This window comes from Vicugna pacos, chromosome 26, assembly GCF_048564905.1.
Source record: "Vicugna pacos chromosome 26, VicPac4, whole genome shotgun sequence".
NCBI classification, from domain to species: domain Eukaryota; kingdom Metazoa; phylum Chordata; class Mammalia; order Artiodactyla; family Camelidae; genus Vicugna; species Vicugna pacos.
The window spans coordinates 5,474,811-5,501,095 of record NC_133012.1 but is presented as its reverse complement, the minus strand read 5'-3'; the positions used below and the strand labels follow the sequence as shown (position 1 = coordinate 5,501,095).

Genomic DNA, 26,285 nt, shown 5'->3' with positions numbered 1-26,285 from the left:
AAGAAAAGAAAAGAAAAGAAAAGAAAAGAAAAGAAAAGAAAAGAAGAGAAAAGAAGGAAAGAAAGAAAGAAGGAAAGAAAGAAAGACCTCCTTCTCCAGGGCGGAAGTTAAACCAGGTGAAATCTTCGGAGTGAACATAAGAGATAGTGTTAAAAGTTTAGTACTATCAAGCCACGAAAAGACATGGAGGACACTTAAGTGCATATGACCAAGTGAAAAAAGCCAATCTGAAAAGCCTACAGACTGTATGATTCCAAGGATACGACTTTCTGGAAAAGGCAAAACTATGAAGACAATGAAAAGATCAGGGATTTCCAGGGATGAGTAACAGCACAGAGGAGTTTCCGGTCAGCAGCAAAGATACTCTGTGTGGTACTATAAAGGCGGATGCATGTCATTAAAAATTCTCCAAACCCATAAAGTGTACACAACCAAGAGTGACTCTTAATGTAGACTTTGGGTGATAATGACGTATCAACGTAGGTTCATCAGTTGTAACAAATGCACCAGCTCTGGTGGGGGATGTTGGTAATAAGGAAGTCTGCGGATATTGAGGTAGAGGGTATGTGGGAAATCTCTGTATGTTTCACTCAATTTTTCTGGGAACCTAAAACTACTCAAAAAAGATAGTGTATTAAAATTTCTTTTTAAAAATGTTTAGGGACGGGTGGAAGAGGCAGCCACGGAGCGGGCCGAGTTTCTCCCTCTTCTCTTCTGGGAACACCTGGTGCAGCCTGCTCTTCAGAATCTTACTTTGTCTCACCTGGTGACTCCCTCCCACCAGTCTGTCATGCGTGGAGCCCCAAGACAATCAGGCTTTACCCCTGCGCATGGCACAGGCTCTGCCTGTTAATAATGCATAAGCCTACTAATCACAAAGTAGCTACACGTAGTAGCTGCATATGAATGAATGATGTGAATGAGTCAATAGGGATTCTTTGCTTTGTTCCCCACACCGCCCCCCAACCCACGCCATCGCCGCCCCTCCTCCAGGCGCCCCCCCCCCACGTGCCAGACCTCGAATCTGATTGGCTGGGGTTGGCAGAGAAGAGCCCTAGGGGTTTGTGTACCAGATGCTTCAAACAAGTCACACCAACTTCTATCCCCACCACACCCTTGCGGTCAGTATTGCAAATCCACAATCTCTTACCCAAAAGCCAGTTGTGCTTCAGGATTCTGAATTTTTTTTTTTTTAGATTTTTGGAAAGGTAATAATGCATAATATACTTTTGATGATAGCAAATCCCCGGTGGGTGGGGGCGGGGTGGGGGGAGCACCTTATGATCAAACACAAAAACCCATTCTGCCCTGAAATGTAAAAATATTCATGCTAAGTAGGAAAACAAAACCTCAGGTCAGTTTAGGTCAGGTCTTGCTGCGGAGTTACGAAACGCTTCTGGTTTTCAGCGTGTGGGAGTTTGGAAATGTGGACAGGAGCTGGTGGGCCTGTGCAAGCCTCACTTTTTGGAAGAGGCAACTGAGGTTCAGAGTCACGCTACTGGGGGGCGGGGTTGGGGGGAGTCTGGATTAGGACACGATTTCGCCCAACGTCAACGCTCATGATCTTTCTACGGCGTATTCTGGGCTCCTTGGCTTGTCTGCTGCCCAGTGCAAGGAGGAGTAAATCTCAAGTCATATGTGAGCCTCAGCTGACCGAGCAGTACTGAGAAAGGCTTGGAAAGGTTTGTTTGTTTGTTTTCTGGAACAGCAATGCTGCCATCTACTGGACACACTTGAGAACAACATCTGTCCCACAGCAAGAAATGAAGTTTATTGTCCTGGTGATGACCTCTGTACAGGGCAGCCGACTTGTCTCTCCCTCTGTAACGAAGTTGTATGCAAGACATATTTCAGGGATCAGAAAGTTGCTGCTAAATTACCTCTGCATAATTCATTCTTGAAAACAAAACAACAACAACAGTAAATAATCATGAAACCTCTTTCACCCAATTGCCAGAGATTCTGGAGTAGCTCTCAGAACAGCTCTTCTAAAACATGACACCCTCTTTCTTCAAACTTTTCATTGAATCCTATTTGTTACAGAAGCGACTCCATTGGCCTCCTTTCTTACCACCTGCCTCTCCAGCCGTTCCCCCCAACATACACTCCCTGCTCTCACCCGGTCTTTATCTCACCTGTATTTTCTATTACAGCACCTGAAACTGCCTTTTCTTTGCTTTGTTTCATCTGCCAGACTCTTAGTTCTTGTGCCTTTCAGGCTATTTGGAATACCGTAGGAGTTTGATCATTTCTGAGAGATGAAAAATTGGAGTGAATTTATTTCATTGGCTTAAAATGTAAGAGGGAAGAACAAATCTGACTCCATATTAGCTCTGTTCCCTTGGCTCTGACCCTGTGCTCTGTTTCCTGGGCTCAGTCATGCTGGTTCTGCACCTTTTGTAAAATAATGTCGCCTACAGCCTGAAATATACAAGAGAGCCCACTCTCAAGGCTCTGACCTTTTAAAGGTGTAACACCTTCCCATTCATATAGAGATAAAAAGTTGCAGAACACAGAGTCACATTTGTCCTGTTGGGGGTTTACAGGAACATCATGACCTAACCTACGTGGACAGCTGCAAGAACAAAGGATTCCAACACCAAGAAGTTTGCACCAACCAACCACACCCCCTCCCTTTTTTAGTATAAAAGGAACCTGAATTCTGTCTTGGGGAAGATGTTTCTCCAGGACATTAGTCTGCCATCTTCTTGATCTGTGGTCTTTCCAAATAAAGTCATTATTCCTTGCCCCCAACAACTCGTCTGCCGATTTATTGGCCTGTCGTGTGGTGAGGTGGTGAGCAGAACGAATTTGGACTCAGTAACAAAAACACCCAAAAACGTGTTGATCAGTTAAATGCACATACAGTAATTGTCAGGCTTCTAAATCTCAGTGTAATTCTACTTTCAAAATCCTTACTTGACTATGAATTTTGGAATAGAGTAGGATGAAGAGAGCTTGGGGATATTTGTTTCCCTAAAGAAGGAAAAATATCAGAATCACACTATGCAGAATAATGTTCCTCTAAGACAGAATTCTTCCCTTGAATCTCCCACGTCATCTTTTCTTCTCTCAAAGTAAAACCTCAAAATGAGTTAGCCAAGGAAACAAGAACCCATACATAGAATACAACACTTTAGAAGTTGGGATAGGTCACAAAATAAACAGAGTTATTACTTTTTGAGGTATGTGTATTGTTTTTGCAATAGCTTTATTGAGATGTAATTTACATACCATAAAGTCACCTATTTAAAGTGTACAATTCAGTGGGGTTTAGTATATTTACAAAGTTGTGCAATCGTTGCCATAATCAATTTTAGAACATTTTTGTCATTCCCAAAGAAACCCTGTACTCTTTAACTATCAATCCCCCAACCTCGCTGCTCCACCACAACCCCAGCTCTTCGCAAATACTAACTTTCTCTCTCTACGGATTTGCCCATTCTGGTCATTTCATATAAATGAAATTGTATGATTTGTGGTGTTCAGTGACTGGCATGATGTATTCAAGGCTCATCCACATTGTAGTATGTTTCAGAACGTCTCTCCTTTTCATGGCTGAGTAATATTCTGTTGTATGACTTTATCATATTTTGTTTATCCACTCATCACTTGATGGACACGTGGTTTCTTTGACCAGTGGCTATAATGCCTAATGCTGCTACAAACATTTGTGTACAGGTTCTGGTGTGGGCATAATTTTCAGTTCTCTTGGGTCTGTACTTAAGAATGGAAATTGTATCAAATGATACAGATATGTTTATTTCCACCCGCTACGAGATTAGAAACAGCCCCAGGGCAGAGTTTGAGGCATTCATCTCCTGACCCAGTTCTGTGTACATAGATGTTCAGCAAATGTTTGTTGACTGGAATGAATGAATGGGTGATATTTGCAATCCTAACACAGAACGTGGTAGGCAGTAGGGGGACTAGATAGGCAGTGTAAATAAAATGAATCTGGAAAAAAAGCAACCCATCTTGATACTGCCAAGTAAAACTGCAAAATATACTTCTCAGAAGCCCAGCAGCCCTTCTGTGAAGTGGGGGTAACAATACCTTGCAGAGTTGTGGTGTCAGATTGCTTTCTCTCTGAGGAGGCCTGGGACAGACCTGGGACACCCTTGAGACATTCAACCAACGCTATACATACAGCTCCTTAAATTCAGGATGGTCCCTCTCCCACAACCAATCCCATCTTTGGCCTTCTGTGAAATATTTAGATTTAACCTTGAAAGGACTGAGCTTTGTCCTCTGTCTTTCGCGGCCTGATCATTACACCTGTGTCTACATTCATGCTACCAAAGCTGCTAGTTTAAAAAGTGAAAGGAGGTGACTGATCCAGTGGATCCTGCTCTCAAGATGAGAATTAGAAGTGCCATCTCCTCAATCCGTCCTGGAATCATCATTACTTCCCTGGGGCAAGGTGTGCCACCCAGCTACACACTCTCCAACTCTACGGAATTAGACTTTCTGCTTTGTTTATTATTTGGATATCAAATAGACTCAATCTGTCGACCTCTGATAAAGAATATATATATATCTGAATCACTTTGCTGTACACCTGAAACATTGTAAATCAACTATAATTTTTAAAAAGGAAAATAAAAAACAAATTAAAAAACAGAGTATGATTCTTGAGATTGAGGACAAAAACCAAGAGAGGGGGTTCTGTGTTTATTACACGTTTATGTTAAATGTTTAAACATAAGTAAGCATACAATTAAATATTTTTAATGATGGGATGAATTTTGTTGATTAGGATTATCTCCACAGTAAAGTGTGTTTGAAATGATAGAATCTCTAAATTTCAGAATATAATTGCATGTCAATGACTTCCCAGTTCAGGTACCAAACTCAAGCTAGAAGAGAAAAATATCACCTAAGTCAGTTTGGCTTCACTAACTAGATAAAAATGATATGTAATCTGCACATCAACTCAACAATCTAAAAATTGTTAGTCTCAGCCTAGTATGTACACCATATAATTTTTGTAAATGAAAGACACTTCTAAAACGGATGAAACCTTCTATCCTCATGAACTGGCACAAAATTTTTTCTTATAATTTTGCTTGCACTATTAATTTGCTTATAACCCACCTTCTTTTAATAAATAGAGGAGAAGTTCTCATTTCCTGTTTGTGGACAAATCCCCCAGTTAGCACTGTGAGAACCACTGTGTTTTATTGCAAGGGTCAACGAGGACCCCCAAAGGTTCCCAATTTATGGTGGCATTTGACAGTTCACAGACATGCCCCTTCTCCAGGCGATGGCCAACAACTGAATCTTAGGATGACTGCTCACCTCATGCACCCCCACCCCAGCTCTTACCGCCTCATCCCTAGGGTGGAGGTGGGGCGCCGAGGAGGCAGTTTGCAGCTAGAACTGGACCCCATTTGGGAAGGAGACCAAGTTCTGTGATTCCATCATAGAAAGACCTAGAACTAAAAGAGGGCCTTAAAGACAATCGTCACCCCTGCTTACAAAACAGCACAGACGCTCTACTGTGGGCGGAGGTGTGCGCACGTGGAGGGCGACCCCCCGCGGGACCCTGTGAACCCACAACCCCAGGACATTTTCACTGCCATCTTCCGTCAATGATTAGTGCTGTAATTTTTTTAACTAGAAGGGGAGGGGGGGAAAACAGTCAAGAGTGATGTGGGTGTGTATATTTCTTGGAATGCAGAGGTTCGGGGGACCCGGAGGCGGGGAACCCACCAAAAATATCCCTAGTACAGAAGTTGGCAAAACAAACAGCTCTTACTTTTTTTTTTTTTAAGCTGAAATGTGTAACAGGAGAAATTCTCTCACAAGGGGAAAGTGTTCCTAAGCCAAGTTCAGGCGGAGGAAAAATTTTCCAGCATGTCAGGAAAGAAGCTGACGTTCCATTAAGTAACCAAAAAAAAAAAAAAAAAGTTCTGGAGGAAAGAGGAAGGAAGAAGAGGCACCAAAATTAAGACGGCGCTTTCCATTCCAGACGGCGCAGCTGAGCGCGCTTGGGAAGTTGCCTGGAAAGGGGGGGAGCAGCCGACTTCTCCCCGGAGGTCCCGGCCCCAGCGGATGTTTCCTGTCCTGCCCCCGGCCCGTCAAGCCGAAGCTTACAAAACATCCTTTTCCCTGGAACCGAGCGCTCGGCGCGGAGACCCTCCCCTCCCCGCCTCGGCGACCTCGGAGCCCGCCCTCCGCTTCCTCCCGCGCAGCCCCTCCCTCCCCCGGGGCCGCGGCGCCCGGCCCCGCGCGCGGAGAGGAAGGGTCCGCGGTAGCAGGTGGCGCCACCGAGAGAGAGGAGCCCCGGGGACCGCCGCCCGCGAGGTAGGGACCGGGGCTGGACGTCCCTGGGTCACCTGACATCTATTGAGCAAAGCGGGGCGGGGGGGGGGGGGGGACCTTGACCTTCCAGCCTCGGGCTGCGGGCGTTTTCTTGCTGATGGGTGTGCGTGGTGGGTGAGTGGGCTCCCAGAAGGTCACGCATTGCTTTTCCCTCTCTCTTTCCAAATTTAACTTTGACTCTTGGGCGCCTGGAAGCACACGTTTTGTTGGCGTTCTGGTGTGGAAAGTGTTAGGGCTGAATTCTGGGGATTCCCAGATTTTTTTTCTTCTTTTTAGGGGAAGGGGTGTGGGGAGGGAGTCCGGAATGTCAAGGGGAATTTGTAAATACCTTCATCTCTGAAGGGATTCAGGAAGAAGGGAGCGCTATGGAAGCTTGAGGAAAAGGCATTTTCGCCTGGATGAGCTGGGGTCCAGTTATGTCCCCAGGATCTGGGTCGCGTGTCTTTCTGCCCCCCTCCCCCCGCAAAATGCTCCCTGCTTCCCTCTCCCCCGCCCGGCGTCCTGGGAACACACCCTTGGAGCTGCTCCTCCCGCGTGGGGCTGTGGCACGAGTCCCAGTGCTGGGCGCTTAAGGGCAGAGCCCAGATGCCTAGAGACTTGGATGTCTGTCCGTCTAGGGTAGAGGGAACCGGTCCACCCGGAAGGCTGCATGTGACCCTGGTCTCCGTTAGGGACATGCCCCAGCAGCTGGTCGCTGAGAGACTAGCCTTGGCAGCCCGTGCTGAGATTGGACTGACCCAGAGAACTCAGCATGGCTTCTGCACAAGTGTTCAAAATTTTATGAAGCATTTCAAATGCCCTTTCTCTGAACTCCAATGGCCTTTACTTCTCTGCAGCGCACATTTTGCTCGTTATCAGCACACTGCCTTGCACTGTTCTCTGACAAGCGAAATAAACAGGAGAGTGAACTGGCCAGACCAGTCAGGACTTATCAGTTGATCCCAAGACAAGACAGTAAGGAACTCTTTTTGAGCCCTGGCTGTGCCAGGCACCACTCTAAAGGAGGTGAATGTTAACATCCTCAGCCCGGTTTTGTGGGTGGGTGACTTTGGACGAGTTCTGTGTCCTCAGCCTCAGTTTTCTCATCTGTAAAATGAGACAGTGATGACCCCAACCTCACAGAGGTGTGGCAAGAGGTATGTTCATTTCAAAAGGTTATTTTATTAAAGCAGGTGAACAATGCAGGCTGGTCTCCCTGTCCTCAGAGTGTGCAGTGTAGATGGATGGGGGGGATCTCTTGCCACTGAAAAGCGGCTGGGTTCTGTAGGAGGTACCAAGAGTGCCTTGTTAGGATTTGTACCTTAATGAGGACATTGGATTTCACTTGCCAGCCAGTGCAAGCCCGTAGCTGTCAGCTCACTAGGCTCTAAGCTCCCTAAGGGCAGGGTTCGTATTGTATACAGGTTCACTGTGTGTGGATTCAGCCAACCTAAGAAAGAAAGAAAGAAAGAAAGAAAGGAAGGAAGGAAGGAAGGAAGGAAGGAAGGAAGGAAGGAAGAAAGAAAGAAAGAAAGAAAGAAAGAAAGAAAGAAAGAAAGAAATTACAGAAAATTCCAAAAAGCAAAACTTGGGTTTGCACTGAAACTATTTACATAACATTTACATTGCATTTCCAACTGTTTACATGGCACTTACATTGAAGTATAGCTGATTTACAGTGTGTTTGGTTTTATAAGTCATCTAGAGATGACTTAAAGTATAAGGGAGGATGCGGTGCAGGATGTGCATAGGTTGTATGTAATTACTATGTCATTTTATGTAAGGGACTTGAGCATCAGTGGACTGTGGTATCTGCAAGCATCCTGGAACCAAACCCCACCCCAGCCCTGGGGAAACCCAGGGATGACTATATACTTGTTCCTCTTAAAAAAAAAGTTTCTCAAACTGTGGTCTAAGGACCTCATCACTCTTGAGAAGGGATGCAGGGTCCCCTCTGGGGAAGAGTTCAGCAGGAAGCCTGTAGGTGCCCAGGAGGCTCTTCTTCCCACTCCCAGAAAAACATCTCCATCTCTACCCGACTTACATGTTGGGGCGCCCAGCTGAAAGATTTGAAAATAATTTGCAGAACTGCTCACCTGAAGCAGGTGATGTTGTATGCAGGCAGAACAGAACTGCTTATGGAATGGCGTTGATTTACAGACTGATCTCCAGCTTGGCCCTGTCTAGGCTCTCACTTGGCTCTCCCCATCGCCTCCCACGTCATGATCATCTCCTGCCGCAGGAATCCCACAGGAGTGGTCGGCACCGACCAGGCTCCACAGATGAGTTCTGCCGTCTCAGGCAGCCCGTCCTCAGGTGCAGGGACAGACAAGCACCAGGACCCCAGAGTGCTTATGTTCCAACCTGGCCTCTCTCTGAATCTTTTCTGACAGTCTTAAGTCACTGCGAGCTCGATTCTGCTCACGGTGACGGGTTGCGTGACCAATAATCACAGTAGCTATTACTGATCTGCCTTTATGATGACAGCTTACTTACTGAGCCAGGCAGTGTGCTGAGCACGTTACGCAGAGTAGCTCACGTCGTCCCCACAAAGCCCTATCCCCGCTCTGCTGACGGGCAGTCCCAAGGTGGAGGTGTTACGCGACTTGACCAAGGGCATCCAGCCAGTTGGTGCTGAAGGTGGGAGGGGAGCCCCATCCCCCGAGTCTGAGCCACGCTGCCTTGAATATTTTTGCAGCCCCACTGGACAGAGGTAAGAGGGATATTATTCTTAGTGCATTTCTTTCATATTTTTGGCAAAGAATGTCCCCCGAGAATAGGCTGGGAGGACAGAGTGGCAGGGCCAGGACAGAACGTTCCGTGGAGGAAGTGTGCTGCTGTGAAAAAGTATTCAGGGACTGGGGAGAAGGGTGTAGCTCAGTAGTCACAGCACATGCCTAGCACTCACAAGGTCATGGGTTCGATCCCCGGTACTTCCATTAAAGTAACTAAATAAATAAGTCTAATTACCTCTCCCTCCAAAAAACAAAAACAAAAACCCACCAGCAACATAAATGAAATGTCTTTTTTTTAAAAAGTAGTCAGGATTCCTGTCCAAGCTGTGCCCCAGGGAAACTTCACCCCTCCTGAGAGGTGGGGAGGTTTAGTGAGAAAGGACCAGCTCTGTTGCCAGACTCCCTGGGTTCAAATCCCAGCTTTGTCGCATATTAGCTCAGTCATTGTAGTCAAATTACCAAGATAACGACATTTTGTGTAGAGGGTTGATAATGACCGTATCTATATCGTAAGGATGGTATTATGATGGCTTAGTCCACCTAAAGCATGTAGAGCTGTGCCTGGCACATAGTAAGCACTCAATAAATATGTAATTATGTGTAAAAGGGTTGGGTTCACCTTAGGGAAGGTAGTTGGGGGGCAGGCTGGAAATAAGAAGTAACTGGTGTTTGAGACTGTAAAATGGGAGCCAGCAATTTAACTGTGAGCTGGGGAGGGGAGGGCTGTGCCTGGACCCCAGCCAGGAAGGACCCAGGGTCCCTGAGAAGAGACAGCATAGAACCTATGAGAAAGAGCTTAGGTGTTCTCTCTGAAGTTTAAAAAAAACAGAAACAACTAGTCTTTAAGATGGGGCTTTGCCAAATTGGATCCAGTGATTCAATAAAGTATAACTTATTTATCTTTGCAGTTATGGAAATGAGTCCCACCTCTGACCTATTGTCATTTCGGGAAAAAAAAAAACCAAAAAACCTTGCTTGTAAATGCCACTGGCTGAACCACTTGTATTTTTGGAAGGATGACTTGAAGATTTCAAGCTGAGATATAAAATTTAAGAGCTAAATATAGCTGATGAAAAAAACATGACTTACAAAAGAATTCTGTGGTTTTTTTCAAAGAACAGCTCTGTGAGTGCTGCCTAAGTCTAGGTTAAATTTGCAATGATTTTAAAGTAGTGTGCACCAGTTTGCCAACCTTCACTGGAAGTTAAAGTTGGCAAGAAATAATTAATGTCTGACATTTACTGAGCACTTCCTATGAGTTAGGTGTTGTGCTCAGTGCTTCACATGTAATTTCACATTTTTTTTAACTCTCATGTCCACCTATCAGGTGAATACAGTTGAACCTTGAACTGCGTGGGTCCATGTATACAAGGATTTTCAATAAATACTTGCAGTCCTATAGGATCTGGGGTTGCTTGACTGCACAGATGTGGAATCTCGGATATGGAGGGCTGGCTGTAAAGTTACACTTGGATTTTCAACTGTGGGGCGAGTCGTGGACCCTAACACCCTCATGTCATTCAAGGGTCAACTGTACTACTGTTAGTCCTAGTTTACAAATAAGGATAACAAAGCTTAGAGAAGGAAATGATATGCACAAAACCACACAGCAGTTAAGTGATAGGGTGGGGATTCTGACTCAGGACTGTCTGGTTGGGTCTCCACGCTTAAATCTTACATTTTTGGTGCAGCCTTTATGGAGACAGTATGGGGGTTCGTTAAACAACTAAAAATAGATTTATCATATGATCCAGCAATCCCACACCTGGGCATATATCTGGAAAAAGACAAAAACTCTAATTTGAAAAGATACATGCACCCCCAATGTCATGGCAGCACTATTTATGATAGCCAAGATGTGGAAGCTACCTAAATGTCCATGGACAGGTGATTGGATAAAGAAGATGTGGTATATATATTCAATGGAATAGTACTAAGCCATAAAAAGGATGAAATAATGCCATTTGCAGCAACATTGATGGACCTAGAGATTATCATACCAAGTGAAGTAAATGAGAAGGAGAAAGAAAAATACCATATGATACCCCTTATATGTGGAAGCTAAAAAGAAGACACAATGAACTTATTTACAAAACAGAAACAGACTCATAGAAAACAAATCTATGGTTATAGGGGGAAAGGAGTAGGGAGGGATAAATTGGGAGTATGGGATTTGCAGATACTAACTACTATGTATAAAATGGATAAATAACAGAATCCTAGTATATAGCACAGGGAAATATATTCAATATCTTATAATAACCTATAATGAAATAGATTTGGAAAAATCTAATCCTCCCTGATTAAGCCTTTTCTACATGTTTGAGGAGAGCTGTATCTGGAAGGGAACGGAGGGAGCATTAACTCACAAACCCCTTAGGCATTTGGACGGGAGGGGTCAGCAGATGCAAAAGGTACCAGACAGGAGAGGCTCCTTGCAGCCGCACCGAGGCCAGCAGACTGTTTCTGGGGACCAGGCGTGGGGAAGCTCATGAAGCGAGTTGTCTTCTTCACCTTTCTCCCTGTGCTCCCAGAGGCCCGCTGTTTCCGGGGATCTGTTCCTCCTTTTCTGCAGGGATCTTGGTCACTCGCTGGCAAGACAGAGGGGGTCCCAGCTGCAGCCTCCCATGGAGCCGCTCTTAGCACTGAACCCCCTTCGTGTCCCTTATCTAAAATGAATCCCCTTATTTGCTGTCCATCCGGCCCTCCTTGGCCCATGCTTGACTGTCAGCAAACCACTGGAATGTGATGAACAAATGAACACAGGTGCATCTCTAGTGGGAGACAGATTTCACTGTGGCAGCAAATAGGGAGCATTCTGGAGGAGGGAGGCTCCCCAGACACCCCTACCCAGCCCCCAAGTTGTTACCTACTCCATTCTGGAAAGACAAGCTCCTTTCTGAGGGTCTGGGGTTACTTGATGCAGGAGCTGTGCATCTGAATTCTCCAGACCTTTATAGCATTGACTCAACCCAGACAGCTCCCGGCAGCAGCATGAAGTGGGTGACGTCTTTCCTCGGTGCTCAGAGTTCTTTGTTTGTCTGCCTGTCTGTCCTTTTCTCTTTCCTAGCGTCCCCTTTTCTACCCACTTTCTCAGTCTCTCATATGCAGACTCTCCTTCTTTCCCCATTGCTAGTAACACCTTCAGGCCCTTCATTCACTGAACAACCTTAAGCACACATTATCCACGTGTGAGTGTGTTCACAAGAATCAATTTTTTTTCCTTTTTTCCTTCCTTCCTTCCTTCCTTCCTTCCTTCCTTCCTTCCTTCCTTCCTTCCTTTCTTTCTTTCTTTCTTTCTTTCTTTCTTTCTTTCTTTCTTTCCTTCCTCTCTTTCTTTCTCTCTTTCTCTCTTTCTTTCTCTCTTCCTTCCTTCCTTTCTTTCTTTCTTTTCTTTCTTTCCTTCTTTCTTTCTCTGGAGACAAGATGACCATGGAATTTATGAATCCGTGAGCAGTGTGGGGAAGGGTATAAGGATTTGGAATATAGGTCCTTCCTACACGATAAACCAGGACTCACGTGGGTCATCAGTGATTGTAGAGGCCTTAGCTTAGTGACCAGGGGTGGGGTCAGGGGAAGGAAGGAGATCTGTGGTATCTCCCAGGCCTCCCAAGACAGACAGGAAAGTACACACCCTCTGTGCTTTCAATCCTGGAGGGCTCCCTTAGCCTCACCCTCTGTTTACAAAAAGAGGTTCCCAAGAGACAGAAGCAGGCGGGAGGAGTTGGAAAAGCAGACCCAATACTGAACAAAATTCCCAAGGCAACAGAGGAGGGCTTGGTGTATGTTCACTGGTCCGTGTGGGGCTCTTCTGGACCCTTGGAACTTTCCATAGTTTAACTCTCTGGCTAATTATTACCAGCTGTGTGGTTGCTGACAGCCACCTCTGTGCCAGGCCTGCCAGCCGAGTTCCGGGCCAGCCTGAGGGCTGCACCAGCCGCCGTCGGGGGCTGAGGTCCCTGGAGTTTTCTTCAGGAACAAGCAGGGGGCCCCTGACTGCCCACCTGCCCGCAGCCTGAGTGACTGGCCTTTCTGCTGCCTCCTGGCCTCTGGCCGCTGGTTGTCCAGAGCCCCGTCTGGTTTTTGGGGATGTCTGAGCCGTCTGCATATCCCGTGTGAGCACGGCCAGCTCCCTCCCTGGGGGGCTCAGTGGCCCACGTGTGCAGCCCCTCTGTGCACAGATGCCAAGGGCGTCTCCGGAAAAGAGAGGCTCGCACAGGCTGTAGTAAATAAACAGCTGTCAGGGCTCCAGGCACGTAGCAGTCGTAGCCTGGTGAGGCATTCGATCTGCTTCTAAAACCACGAGCCTCAGGACTGAAAAGGCTCTTGGAGACTTTCCAGACTAAACTCTTCATTTCACAGGTGAGGAGACCGACTCCTAGCTAGAGAGCGATTTGGCCAAGGTCACTGAGCTTGGGCACAAAACCAGTCTGCTGCCTGGGGGGTCTGGGGGGTGGGGTTACAGTTTCAGGGCTGCTGGGTGTTTCCATTTGCCCCTAAAGCCCCTCCCCAGCCTTCTGCTCTCTCCTCTATGTCCCGGGGGCCGACCTGAATGGCACCCTTGCATTTGTCTTCTAGTTTAAGTTCAGCCGACAGAGGCCACGGGCAGGAGATCAGAGGCAGGGATATTTATTCCCTTTGCTCCTTTCCTGCTCCATTGCCTGGGCTGGTTGTGTCCCCTGAAAGCTACATTCCTGTCACACAGCCCTGTCCCTCTGGCCCCTTAGACCCTAACCCTAACCCTAACTCTAGGGCAGCAGCAGTGCCTGCCCCACCGGGCAGCCCTGGAAAATGGCGCTCTCTCATCTCCAGACTCTACTCAGCCCTCTGTCAAGGGTCCCTTTATGAAACTCTCAAATTGGAGAGTGTTACCTGCCAGGGCCCTGACAGATCCATGTGGCTTTGTTGACCAGATAAAGAAAAGTCTGTATGAAAAGAGGTGACATTTAGCAGGAGGGTGTATTTGTTTCCCAAGGCTGCTGTTAAAAATGACCGTGAACTTGGCGACTTAAAACAGCAGACACTTCTCTCACAGCTCTGGAGGTCAGAAAGCCAACATCAGTATCTCTGGGCAGAAATCCAGGTGTCCACCAGGCTCCCTCCAGCGCCTCTAAGGGAGGAGGAGGGCTGGAGTTGAGAATCTCCCTTCCCCAGCAGGTTAGACTCTGATTAACTAGTTTCCCCTGAGGCCGTGTTAAGAACGGAATGCTGGCGGGTGTCAAATGGTTTCCTTCCCCAACCCCAGCCAGAAGCCCAAGGGGATTTTTCTCTGATATTTACTGCAGGAATCTGGTCGAGCTCCTGGGGCAAATCTCACAGTGATGTAGGCGTCCCCCGCAACTGGGTCCCCCTGGAGTTTTAAACTCTCGGAGTTGTTGGCACTGAGCCCTCAGCGATTCATCAATTATAGTCCCCCCCCCGGCACCAGTGGTTTCCACAGTGGTCCTCATCGTCAGTCTCTGCTCCCCTAAGGAGTGACTTCCTGCATTCACGTGTGATCACTTCTTTACCTCCTGGCCCTGTAAGATGTTCTGGGCTCATCTTGTATATTTCCTGCCCCTAGCCCTGGAATCAGACATTTCTTCAAGAAGCCCTGGTCCCTTTTATTGGAGAATGGGGTTGAGAACCAAGGTCTGGGTGCTAGCTATAATTGTTGCCTCTGAGGTGCTGTTGTTTCCAAGCCTTCTCAACTTACAGAGCAAGAAGATACATGTGTGTATACTAACCTGCATAAACACACACGTTTAAACGTATCTGTAGGGAACCATCTGAATCTATATTAAGCAGAACATGAATTCACACGGATGTCTCCAACTCTAATCCACGACCTCATGGATCTTTCTAGACCTCCCCTTGCTTGTCTATAACTTCCCACGCCGACAGCGAGAAATCTGGCTCCAGCCACCTTCCATCCATTTACTTCATTGTTCAATTGCAACATGTGCGGATAGCGGTTTTAGAACAGTTAACACGTACTCCCACGGGAAATGACAGCTTTATCAGCTAGAGAACAGTGCTGGTGTACAATTTCTTTGGCCCATGGTCTTATAGACGCCACTCATTTCCAATGTTAGTGAGGTCAGCGTCTTCTCCCCCACAGCCCCTCCAGTGAAGTTGTTTCAGACAACAGTTGTGATCCAGTTAGATTGGTCACGGTCTGCATCCCATCCTGGGAGTCCCCGCTCTCCTCAATGATTTTTCCTTAATTTATACCCACGAAGGTTCACTCTTTGTGCTGTAAAGTTCTGTGGGTTTTGGCAAATGTGTAGTGTCCTGTCCCCAGCATTACAGTATCCTATACAATAGTTTTACATCCTAAAAAAATCCTCTGTGCTTCACGTATTCAGGCTGATTGAGAGTAACACTTGGGAAAGGAAAAAGAGGAAAAGCAAGATTGGGCAGGAGAGCCTTCAGACTGTGATGCAAGCCTCTGCCGGGCCAACGCGCAGCTCCCAAACAAAGGTTAGAGGAGTCCTGTGCTCAGCGGTTGGCTGGGGGCTGCCGGGGAAGACTGATCTCAGCTCAGAGCAGAGGCAGACTCTTGAGTCTTCAGAGGCACTGACAGCTGGAGGTTATCAGCCAGCCACATTCCTCGAAGCTGGGTTGCTAAATCCGTTCACTTCCTTTTTCTTTTTTAATTGAAGTGTAGTCAATTTACAATGTTGTGTTAATTTGTGGCATACAGCATAGTGATTCATTTATACATATATATATATATATATATATATATATATATATATATATATATATATATATATATATATATATATATATTCCTTTTCATGTTCTTTTTCATTATAGGGCCATTACAAGGTATTGAATATAGTTCCCTGTGCTATACAGTAGGACCTTGTTTACCTATTTTATATATAGTACTTCTACAAATCCTGAACTGCCAGTTTATCCCTCCCCACCCTCTTTCCGTTAAATCCATTCTTGACAGGGATCTGAGTGTGGTAACTCTGTGTCCTCCGGAAATATCTTTGAAATTTCCAAGCAGAGGTTGGCTGACTGTTGGTGAGGAATCTTGAGCAGAGGGATCCCTGTATCAGGTGTGATTTGGAATCAGGTGACCCCAGTGGCCTCTTCCAGCTCTGGGGCCATGACAGTCCTTCAGCCTGCTCCAATACAGACAGCCCAGGTATTCCTTTTCTCACGTGCATTCCACCTCGCGCAAGCCCTTCTCCTCTTAAGCTGACCAGCTTATGCCCTGCTCTGCCCTAGAGGAAGGATCAGGGACCAAGGATAATTCATGGAGATGCCGAGGAGCCAGAGATGCTATGGTTCCCTCTTCTGATGCGCACGCCTTTCTAGATCCCAGATGCACAAGAAAATGGTTACAGTATCAATAGCAATGTGGACCACAGACTGGGGCGTAGATAAAAAGCTCGTGAGTACAGGCAAGAAGGTTGAAAAATTCAAAGCTAAGACTGCACTAACCAAATCCGGTTTGGATTTGTCCCCTCCCCGGAACATGGAAAAAGCCAAACAGCACTCCCTACTGACCCTCAGAGCCCCGCACACTGGGCCAGGTACCACGTTCTTATTTCCTCCCATCCCCACTCCTAGGGGCGCTCCTGGGCTTTCATCTGCAGGTGCAGAGCCATTCCAGAGCGGTCCTGACCTTTCTCCGCAGGAAGGTGGAAAACTTCCAGACTTCCGGAAGGAAAAGTGGCTCTGATGTTTTGTTCTACCTGGCCTTACTCTGCCTTTTGTTTAACCTGCTTAACTTTAAAAGCCTGTTTTATTTTTGTAACTTGGCAGCGCTGCCTGGCTCACAGATGTCCTAAGGCAAACAGGCAAGGTCTGTATATAACCTCTTAGGACAGTCTTAGCTCCCAAGCCAAAAGGACTTTTAATATTTACTTTGTCTCTCTTTAGAGATTTACTTTGAACGCTTGCTTCTGCTTTGAAGCATTTTCCGGCTTCAAAGACCCCGTTCGTTGTGCCCAGCCAGAGAACAGTAGCATTTTTTTTTTCTTATATTGGCACTGCTGTTTTTATACAATGAACCACGCGTACCAATTTTAATTCCAAAGGCTCACAAATTAAAGCGCTTCCTTGAACCCAGGACGCTGGCCAGCCTTCTCACCTTCCTGTCCACTCTGTCACTTCTCGGTGGAATAACTAAAGCCAGAATCTGCTGGGTCAGAGAGTGGAAATAAAGTATTGGAGGATAAAATTTCCCGACCCTTCCATCCCCAGGACCAGACAATCGGGTTAGAATCCATATTTAAATACTCAATGGTTGCTCCAGGTCTCTACCCCAAAGTTACATGAGACCCACAAACGTACTAAGAGTTAATATTCTGAGAAGACATTTGTGGTTAGTGAGTCCAGGATGTTTGAATTATAGGCAGATTCTGTCTCTGAAAACAATGCCGGAACACAAAAAAAATAGCCTGCTTAAAAAAAAAAAATCAATAAAAGGCACACAAAGCACATACTGTCCTTGAGCCATTCTGTAGGAATAGAGATGACAAGTAAATGAAATTTAAAAAAAAAGCAAAAGAAGTGTTTTATTTTAATTATAGTATGGTCAGCTTACAACGTTGTGTCAATTTCTGGTGTACAGCATCGTGTCTCAGTCATACATGTACATACATATATTCCTTGTCATATTCTTTTTCATTATAGGTTACTGCAAGGTACTGAATGTAGTTCCCTGTGCTATCCAGTTGAAACTTGTGGTTGATCGATTTTATATATAGTTGTTAGTATCTGCAAATCTCGAGCTCCCAATTTATCCCTTCCACCCCGTTTGCCCCCTGGTAACCATAAGTTTGTTTTCTGTGTCTGTTGAGTCTGTTAGAAGGTTTTTTTCTTAAGTACTTTCATTCCTCTCCTGGAGAATACAGAGTGACATTGTGAACTTGGCCGCCGTTTCCACAGAAGGAGAGCAGGGTCACAGGTCTGAGGCACCAGCTCTCCTCTGGAAACTGCCAGCTCATTATAGGTGACAGTTGCATCACCTTGAATTAGGGGAACAAAGACTTTTTTGTCCCCCAGATTTCAGCTTTGCTAGCACAAAGTGTTAGAGAACGGTCACATACAGAGTGGCTGTTGGAATTCTGGAGGAATTTCTAAGAATTAGCCTCAGGCAAAGGGCATTTGGCTGGAAACTTGCTCTGAAAACTTACCTTGTAAGTAAGCATGTGACTGCCACCTGACTCAATTTTCCTCAGTCCCAAGGGTTCCAGGGCCAGGGAAAAGGTCCCAGTTTGGGTTGCTGGCGTGGTCACTCTTCAGAGTAAACTGGGAATAAAATCAAAGACAAATCACCAAAAGTAACGTCTCTCTTTGACACTGAGTATGACTGGGAGGGTTTTAAAGTAAAATTTTTAAAAATTTCCTAATTCAAATGACAGATATGGAATCTTTGTATTTGAACTAAGTCTGAATGAAGGAGAAAAAGATAGAGGGGAGAACAAAGGACCGAGTAGGAGTGGGGAAATCAGAGTCCTGGTTCTAGCTTTGGCTCTGTCTCTTAACCTTGAGCAAATCTACAGCGTTATCAGGGCCTTTGTTTACTTATTTTTTTTTATTTAAAAATTTTGTTTGGTTTACTTATATTAAAATTAGAAGGTGGAACTAGATGGCCTGTAAAAGCCTTTCCAGCTCTGTTCTAGCAATTCGTCTCTTTGTTGTTTTGGGGTGGTTTTTTTTTTTTTTTTTTTTGCTTAAGTTTAAGCCAAAACAATGATGCAAAGTGGAATATGGGTATAGACTTGCGAGAGGGTCATCTCGAGGCTGGTAGCAGGCCTCAGGCGACTCTCACCTCATGCAGTTTGCGAAGATGAGCTGACATGAAGACGGGCATCGTGACAGGCATTTGTGTATATCTGTTGAATGAATGGGTGAATCAATCCATCAGTCAGTCAGGACAGCACTGAGACAGGAGAGGATGGAGACCTTGTTTATGTGGCACAGATTTGCTTCTCAGTGATGCCTGGGGAGAGGTTTTAGGGGCAGATTCAGCCGGAGCTGAACTTCCAGGGTTAGGGCTAATTTACATAGCACTCTTCATCTGTGGAGCAGGATGGAGAGGCTGCTGGCAGGATGCTGAGGACTGTGGTTCTTCCAGGTACAGGTGGCTTGACTATGAAGAAATGGGACTCTTTTTCTCCCCAGTTTAATGACCAGAGTTTTGATTAGTATTTGCTTTGGCTGAGTCTTACAGAAGCCCAAAACAACAGTGGCTTAGCAACATGTAAGTAAATTTTTCTCTCACATAAAAGAAATCCGTAGGTAGGCGATTCATGGTAGGCGTGGAGGCTCCACGTGTTATGGATGACGGTCTGTCAAACTCAGATTTTAGTATGGCTGCGTGAACTCAGCGATCGCATCAGCATTCCAGTCAGTGGGGAAAAGAAAGAACCAAAAAGGGCTCCTGTCTTCCTGTCTTAGTCTGTTCGGGCCCCTGTAGCAAAATACCACAGACTGAGCCGCTTGTAAACAACAGGAATTTATTCCTCGTCATTTTGGAGGCTGGGTGTCTGAGATCAGGACACCAGCCTGGTCGTATTCCAGTGAGAGCGCCCTTCCTGGTTCACTGCGGGTGCCTTCTAGCGGTGTCCTCACCCAGTGGAAGGGGCAATGGGTGTGTCTGGAGCCTCTTTTATAAGGGCACTGATGGATTTAAGCATCTCCCAAAGGCTCCACCTCCTAATACCATCACCTTTAGGGGTTAGGATTTTAACCTGTGAAATTTGGGGGTGCAAAAACATTCGGACCATCGTACCTCCCCGTGCCCCACCCACCCATGATACTTCCTGGGAGTTGAACTTGACATTTCTGTTTTTCTCCCATTGCCCAAAACTTGGTTACATGGCCACACCTAAGCGCAGTGGAGACTGGGAAACATAGCTTTTATACATAATACCTAAAAATCAGGGTTGTTGTTTGTTTTACTAAGAGAGAAGGGGAGAACTGATGTTAGGGAATATTCGTCTTGAGAGTTCTCAGACTTCCAGTTACGCAGTGATACTCCCATGGCTCCACTCCTTTGATCCCTTAAAATCATCTTCAGGGCCCAGAGCAAATTATTTTCAACATTCCAAGGGAATTTTCATCCTGTGGAGGCAAATCTGATTTCCAAAAGCAGGCTGGGGTCACTCAGGACAACCGTGATGGTGATAAAGCTGAGAACTGCCATTTCATAAGAATGAAATATGCACTTCTACTGCTGGATAGTATAGGCTGTCCTGGGTATTGTGACCATGCCTATTAGAAAATGACTCTAAAACCTGGACGTAATACATAAAGCGATTATTTGAAAAGGAAACAGAAGTAGGTAGATTCTGGTGGGTAGGGTATAGCTCAGTGGTAGAGTGCGTGCTTAGTGTGTGCGAGGACCTGGATTCAATCCCTAGTACCTCCATTAAAAAAAAAAAAGAAGTAGTTAGATTCTGGTGTTGCAGGTCAGCTTGGAGAAGAGGAGATGAAGACTTATACAAGGGGCTTGTGTAGTAGAGAGACATACACGAAAAACTCCAGACTCTTTCTGTTCCGGGGAATGAGAAAAGTGAAGCCAGGAAACCATGAATGCTGAAAAAGTAGGGGAACCCAGGAAGGGAAGAACCCAAGAGGGGATCCCCAAGCCAAATCTCTGATCAACCCCTGGACCACCTCTGCACAGAAAACACTGAAAGCTGCTCAGCTAGACAGAAGATCGGCACTCAGAACAGATCTGCACCCAAGAAACAGGGTTTGCATTTCAAGTCCAGTAAGAAAATTACACCCTGGGAAAGAGGAAAAACAGCTCTCATCAGAGGAAAATAATGGGACCTGAAATCTCCACAACTTAGTATTCACGATGTCCAAGATGCCATCCAAAATTATCTAACGTATCAAGAACTGTGAAGACGAAACACATTCTTAAAAGTCAATCAGTCTAACCTGGAGATGAATGTTATGTTAGAATTCAAGAGGCAAGTGTTCTTAAGTGTTTCTATACTTTTAAAAGATTTCATAGCTATCCTCAGTGAAGTAAAAATAATAACAATGTGGGGGGAAGCACTTATTCTCAATTAATCAAAATCTCAGCGGAGGAAAGGGAGGTTTCAACAGAGAAATTGAAATCATAAAAAAGAACCAAATGGAAATCCCTTTTTCAGTTGCTCTCTTTCTACTTGAAAGGTTTAGAACATTTTGACCAAGGTGTGCCTTGGCGTGGACTTTGTTATGTTTATTTTCTTGGTGTTTGTCTAGCACGTTTCTGACTTTTACTACATTTGGGAATGTTTGGCTATCATTTCTTCATGTATTTTTCTACTCCATTCTCTTCTCAGCTTCTGGATTTCCAATTGTATGTAAATTTGACGTTTGAGTTCATCTGAAACGTCTCTGAGATTTTGTCCATTTTATTCCTATGTTTTTCCTCTCTATTACTCATCCTGAATAATTTTGATTGATCCATCTTAAACTTTACTTATTCTTTCATTTGACATGTCCATTTGGCTATTAAGTGCATCTGGTGAATTTTTTTTTCAGAAATTGCACTTTTCAGCTCTAGAATACACATGAAGAAGTACATTATTCATGTACTAAATGGGCTATGAAAAGTTAAGGATGTATTTGGTAACTTGAAAGTCAACCGCTAAAAACAAAATGCTAACACTATAGTTAAAAAGCCATCAATAAAACTAAAATGGAATAATTGTTAAAATACTCAAGTAATCAAAAAAGCAGGAAATGGGAAATGGAGAAACAAATGTCAGAAGAGCAAAAAATAAAATAAAATGATCGACCCATTCCCAACCATAGAGATAATTACATTAAATGTTAGTGACCTAAACATTTCAATTAAAAAAAGATCGGCGATTGTTTTTACATGGATTTTAAAAACCCGAATATAACACCTCATTGAAGAAGATATACAGACAGCAAACAAATACAAAATGCTTATATGAAAAGATAACTCCACATCAGATGTCATTAAGAGACTGCAAATTAAAGCAACGTGATACCATTACACACCAGTAAGAATGGCAAAAATCCAGAACACTGATGATAACAAATGCTGGTGAGGATGAGGAGCAACAGGAAATTTCATTCATTGCTGGTGGGAGTGCAAAATGTTCCAGCCACTCTGAAAGATGGTTTGGTGGTTACTTACAAAACTAAACCTACTCTTAGAATAGGATGCAGCAATTGCATTTCTTACTATTCACCCAAATTAGCTGACAACTTATGTAAAAGCAAAAATCTGCCCACAATAATACTAGCAGCTTTATTCATGAAGTGCCAAAACTTGGAAGTAACCAAGATGTCCTTCAGTGGGTAATTGCATAAATAAACAGTGATACATCCAGACCAGGAATATTATTCAGGGTTTAAAAAAAAAGAGAGAGCGAGCTATCAAGCCACAAAAAGACATGGAGGAATCCTAAATGCATTTATTATTAAGTGAAAGAAGTCAGTCCATAAAGGCTACATACCATTGGATTCTAACTATATGACATTCTGGAAAAGGCAAAACTATGGAGACACTAAAAATATCAGGGGATTGGGGAGGGGAAGGATGAATAGGCAGAGCAGAGAGGGCTTTTAGGGCAGTGAAACTGTATGACACTACAGTGGTGGAGACTTGTTGTTACGTATTTGCCAAAGTAAGTGGAATGAACACCACTAAGAGTGAATCCTGATGTAAACCAGATCTTGGCTCTGCTTCCAAGAGAAGTACAAAGCATTACATGTTGGTGGGAAGAGAGGTGTTTGGGGCTCTCGGGTCTACCCGGGGCCCTCATCAGTTTACTTCCCAAAGACAAGACTTCCTTTGACTGTCTTCCTCTGGGTCTGGAGCCCCAGCCACCCCTGTCTCTGTACCAGCCAGGCTGGCAAAACCAGTGAACACAAGCATGTCTGCAGAGATGCTCTTTGGGCCCCTATAGACCCCCTTTCGCATTCTTGTGCAGACTCCTTTTCCCCCTCATTGTCTCAGTTTCTCTGCACCACAACGGGACGTGGGCTTCACTTTCCCCCTTTTCTCTTAAACCATTTTAGTAATGCCATCCCGTGCCTTTCTGCACACGTAGTAATACAGCTTCTCCCAACAGCCCATCTTGTCTAGCCGGCAGAAAGAAATCTCTCCCATCCTCACCCTCCTCTCCCACCGCCTCTCCTCCCATTTTCCCCTTGGAATAACCCACTGGGAATAAAGCCCTTCCTCTCTAGGAGGGGCTGAGTGTTCCTCCGGAGGGGACACCAGCTCTGACAGGTCATGTTTGCATTTTCAATGACACTTCCATCACAGTGTCCAACTGTTCCAGACAGACTGCATGGAGGATTTGAACTTTTAAAAAATTACCTGCCAAGAGTCAACTTTGATTCAGCTATTTGAAATCCTTCCCACAAAACCTCAATACCCAGTCTCAATGCCCTTTTACTAATTAATGTTTATTTTCCCACCCCCAGGTCGTCTGCTTGTCTGCGTCTACGTAGGCTCAGACAGCGTCCTAAACCCCAGGGAACTCTCTGGATTTAGTAGAGTGAAGAGAAGGTATAAACAGGAAGCCAAAACTTGACATAAAAAGGAGAGATCTGTTGTAAATATGTCTCTATTAGGGGTTTCCCATCCTTTCTGGAAACAATAAAATGTAGCCACATCTTTTTTGTCCATAGCTTCCAGTGGCGGAGGAAGTTAATGTCCAACACGATTCTGTGTGCATAACCACAGGCTAATATTTATATATAAGCCAGGATACAGGCGCTGTGCCAGCACTAAAGCTTGGATACAGAGATAAGGAAGCGTTCTTGCCATTAAAGAACTCATATCCTAGCAGAAAGACAGACAAGTGAAGAGATCACTACAAAATGAGGTTGGTAAAGTGCTATGTTAAAGAGATTAACAAGTGCTGGGAGAGCAGCGGGAAGGAAGGAGATAACGTGTGTAAGATGATGCACTTACCAACAATGATGAGTTTCTACGATGTGTGTGCCAAGCAGTATTGGGGGAACAGTGAAAACGAAATCAATCCCCTGTCTTCACGGAGTTTACATTCTAGTGCAGGAAACAGGCAATAACAAAAAAAGATGTAAGATCAGGGAGCAGGGTGGTGTTACACAAGGCAGTTTGAGTTGGGTCAGGAAGGATAAATAGATGTTAGCAGCAAAGGGCGTTCACGCTGTCAACACACAAAACTAAATGCTGGGGTGGACAAGAGGTGGCTGGAGGAGAGGGAAGCAGGGGACGGGAACGGATGAGAAAGAGCATGAAATGTTCTGAAAAGGGAGTTATGAGCTGCAGAAGTAGTAGATCGCAGGTGTCATGGGAGGGTCAGGGTGCATTTTTTTTTCTCCTGAGTTTGGAAGAGAATTCATTCATCGGTTGTCAGAACCGGAAGGGACATTAAGAGGTAGACAGTGATCATGCTTCCTTATTTTACAGATGAAGAAAGCAAGACTCGGAGAGGGAGAAGTAACTTGTCCCAGGTCACCCGGCTAGTCGAGGGCAGAACCAGGATTCCTCCAGTTTTCTGCACAGCTCGGCGCGGGCTTCTGTGCGGGAGAAGCGGCTGGGGGAGGCCCGCGGCTCGAAGGCAGCCCGGGTCGGGGATGCCGGCACACACCGCCCCCTCCCGGGGCTGCTCCGCAGGGCCTCCTTCCAGCCGCTCCCCTTCCAGCCTCCCGCTGGGGCTCCCCGGGCGCTGGCGGCAGAGGCTTGAGGGGCAGGCAGGGAAAGCGACGACTCCCGGCCCCCCCGCCCACTCCACCTGTTGCCCTCGGCCGCCGAGGGGCTCAGCATCGCCCGGCGTGACCCGCGCGCTCAGCATCGCCCGGAGGGGAATGGGGGCCGGGGGTCGGGGGCTGCCGTGCGGGCCGAGCCCTGCGATTGGCGGAGAAGTCGCAGCGTCTCCGGCAACGCCCTTTCGCCGGCTCTCCCGGAGGCCGGGACCCTGAGGCCGGGCTCCCGGGCACCCCCGCCCACCCGCAGCCCCACCCTTCCTCCTCCGCCTGCCGCCGCCTCCTCCTCCTCCCGCTGGGGTCCGGGTCGGGCCGGCGAGCCGCGGAGCACGGGCGGGCGCAGCCAGGGCGCCGCGCTCCGAGCCATGGGAGGCGCCCACTCTCAGACCCCGAGGGGCCGGGAGCCGGCCGCGGAGAGGCCCCCGAGAGCCGGAGAGACCGCGTGAGTCCCAGAGCCCCCTCCCCGGCGCCCCCCACCCCCACCCCGGGGCCACTGTTCGGGGCTTTGCGTGCCAGCCCGGGATGGGAGCGCACGGCGTCCGTCCCACCGGGGCTGGGGAGGTGGGGCTCCCGCTCGCGCCCGCGGGGCGCAGGGGCGCAGGGGTGGGCCTGGTAGGACATCCCGCCCCGGGGACGCACAGCACCGACCCCACCGCGACAGAAGCGCGCTGAGGTCCCGCGCCTTGTTCACGTTGCGCGGTTGGGACAAGGGGACCCCGAGGTTTTCCGGACTCGTCCCGGCAGGAACACTTCACGTGTCCTAAAGGGCTCAGAAACACTCCCGAGACAGAGCTATTTGCAGGGGGAGTAGATATGAGAAAAGGACTGAGTCTCAGAGATAACTCGGTTCATGTCGGCCTTCAGAGTCCAGGAACTTGATGCAGTGCGGGCTGTTCACAAGAACTCCCTCTCTTGTTTGCTCCGAGGGCTTCACAATGATCTCAGAGAAAGGGCTGTATTGTAGCAGCAGCAATTAGGCTTTTGTTCTGGGACAGCAACAGTTGGGGACACCAAGTACTGAAATGCAAGCTTCGAAGGGACGTTTGTAGAGAACGTGATTTAGAGCAAGTTGCACAGTTTGAAAGACGGCCTTGAGGCTTACCACGGCGAGGACGCATTGATAAGTATTTATTTGAGAACCCACTCTTCAAGCGTTTGATTTAAAACGTTTAAAGTGTCTGTGTGTCTTGGAGGTGAGGTAATGTCAAGGAATCCATACTCCATTTTAATGCCGCCAATGCCAAGGTTATTTAGTTTGGGAAAGATATACTTGGCCGTCATATAGGCACCCTGGGCCATAGGAAGGCTTTTTTTGATTATCTTTTATGATTATCTTTTCCAGACAAATTAAATTCCGGATATCCAACGCGTTAGTTGTTCCTCCTGATGTTTACATGTGATCACTAATCTAAATTTAGTTCCGGAGGAGGGTATCGCTCAGTGGTACAGCACATGCCTAGCAGGCATGAGGTCCTGGGTTCAATCCCCAGTACCTCCATTAAAATAAGTAAATAAACATAATTACCTCCCCCTCAAGAAAAACAGAACTTATTTCTAGCA

At 46.3% G+C, this 26,285-nt stretch overlaps 1 protein-coding gene across 6 annotated transcripts in view; it reads left to right on the top strand.

Annotated features, from left to right (window-relative positions):
* The first annotated feature begins 6,206 nt into the window (after window positions 1–6,206).
* Window positions 6,207–26,285, top strand: part of TACC1 (transforming acidic coiled-coil containing protein 1) — a 95,435-nt gene continuing 75,356 nt past the window's right edge. For 3 of the 6 annotated variants that reach the window (XM_072950213.1, XM_072950210.1, XM_072950209.1), the window contains exon 1: window positions 25,009–25,167. In XM_072950213.1, coding sequence (XP_072806314.1) covers window positions 25,091–25,167 — 77 coding nt within the window. In that variant the 5' untranslated portion in view covers window positions 25,009–25,090. Of the gene's footprint in view, window positions 6,310–25,007; window positions 25,168–26,285 lie in introns of those variants that run through there. The other 3 variants (XM_006201116.3, XM_072950212.1, XM_072950211.1) reach the window with 3 other exon arrangements.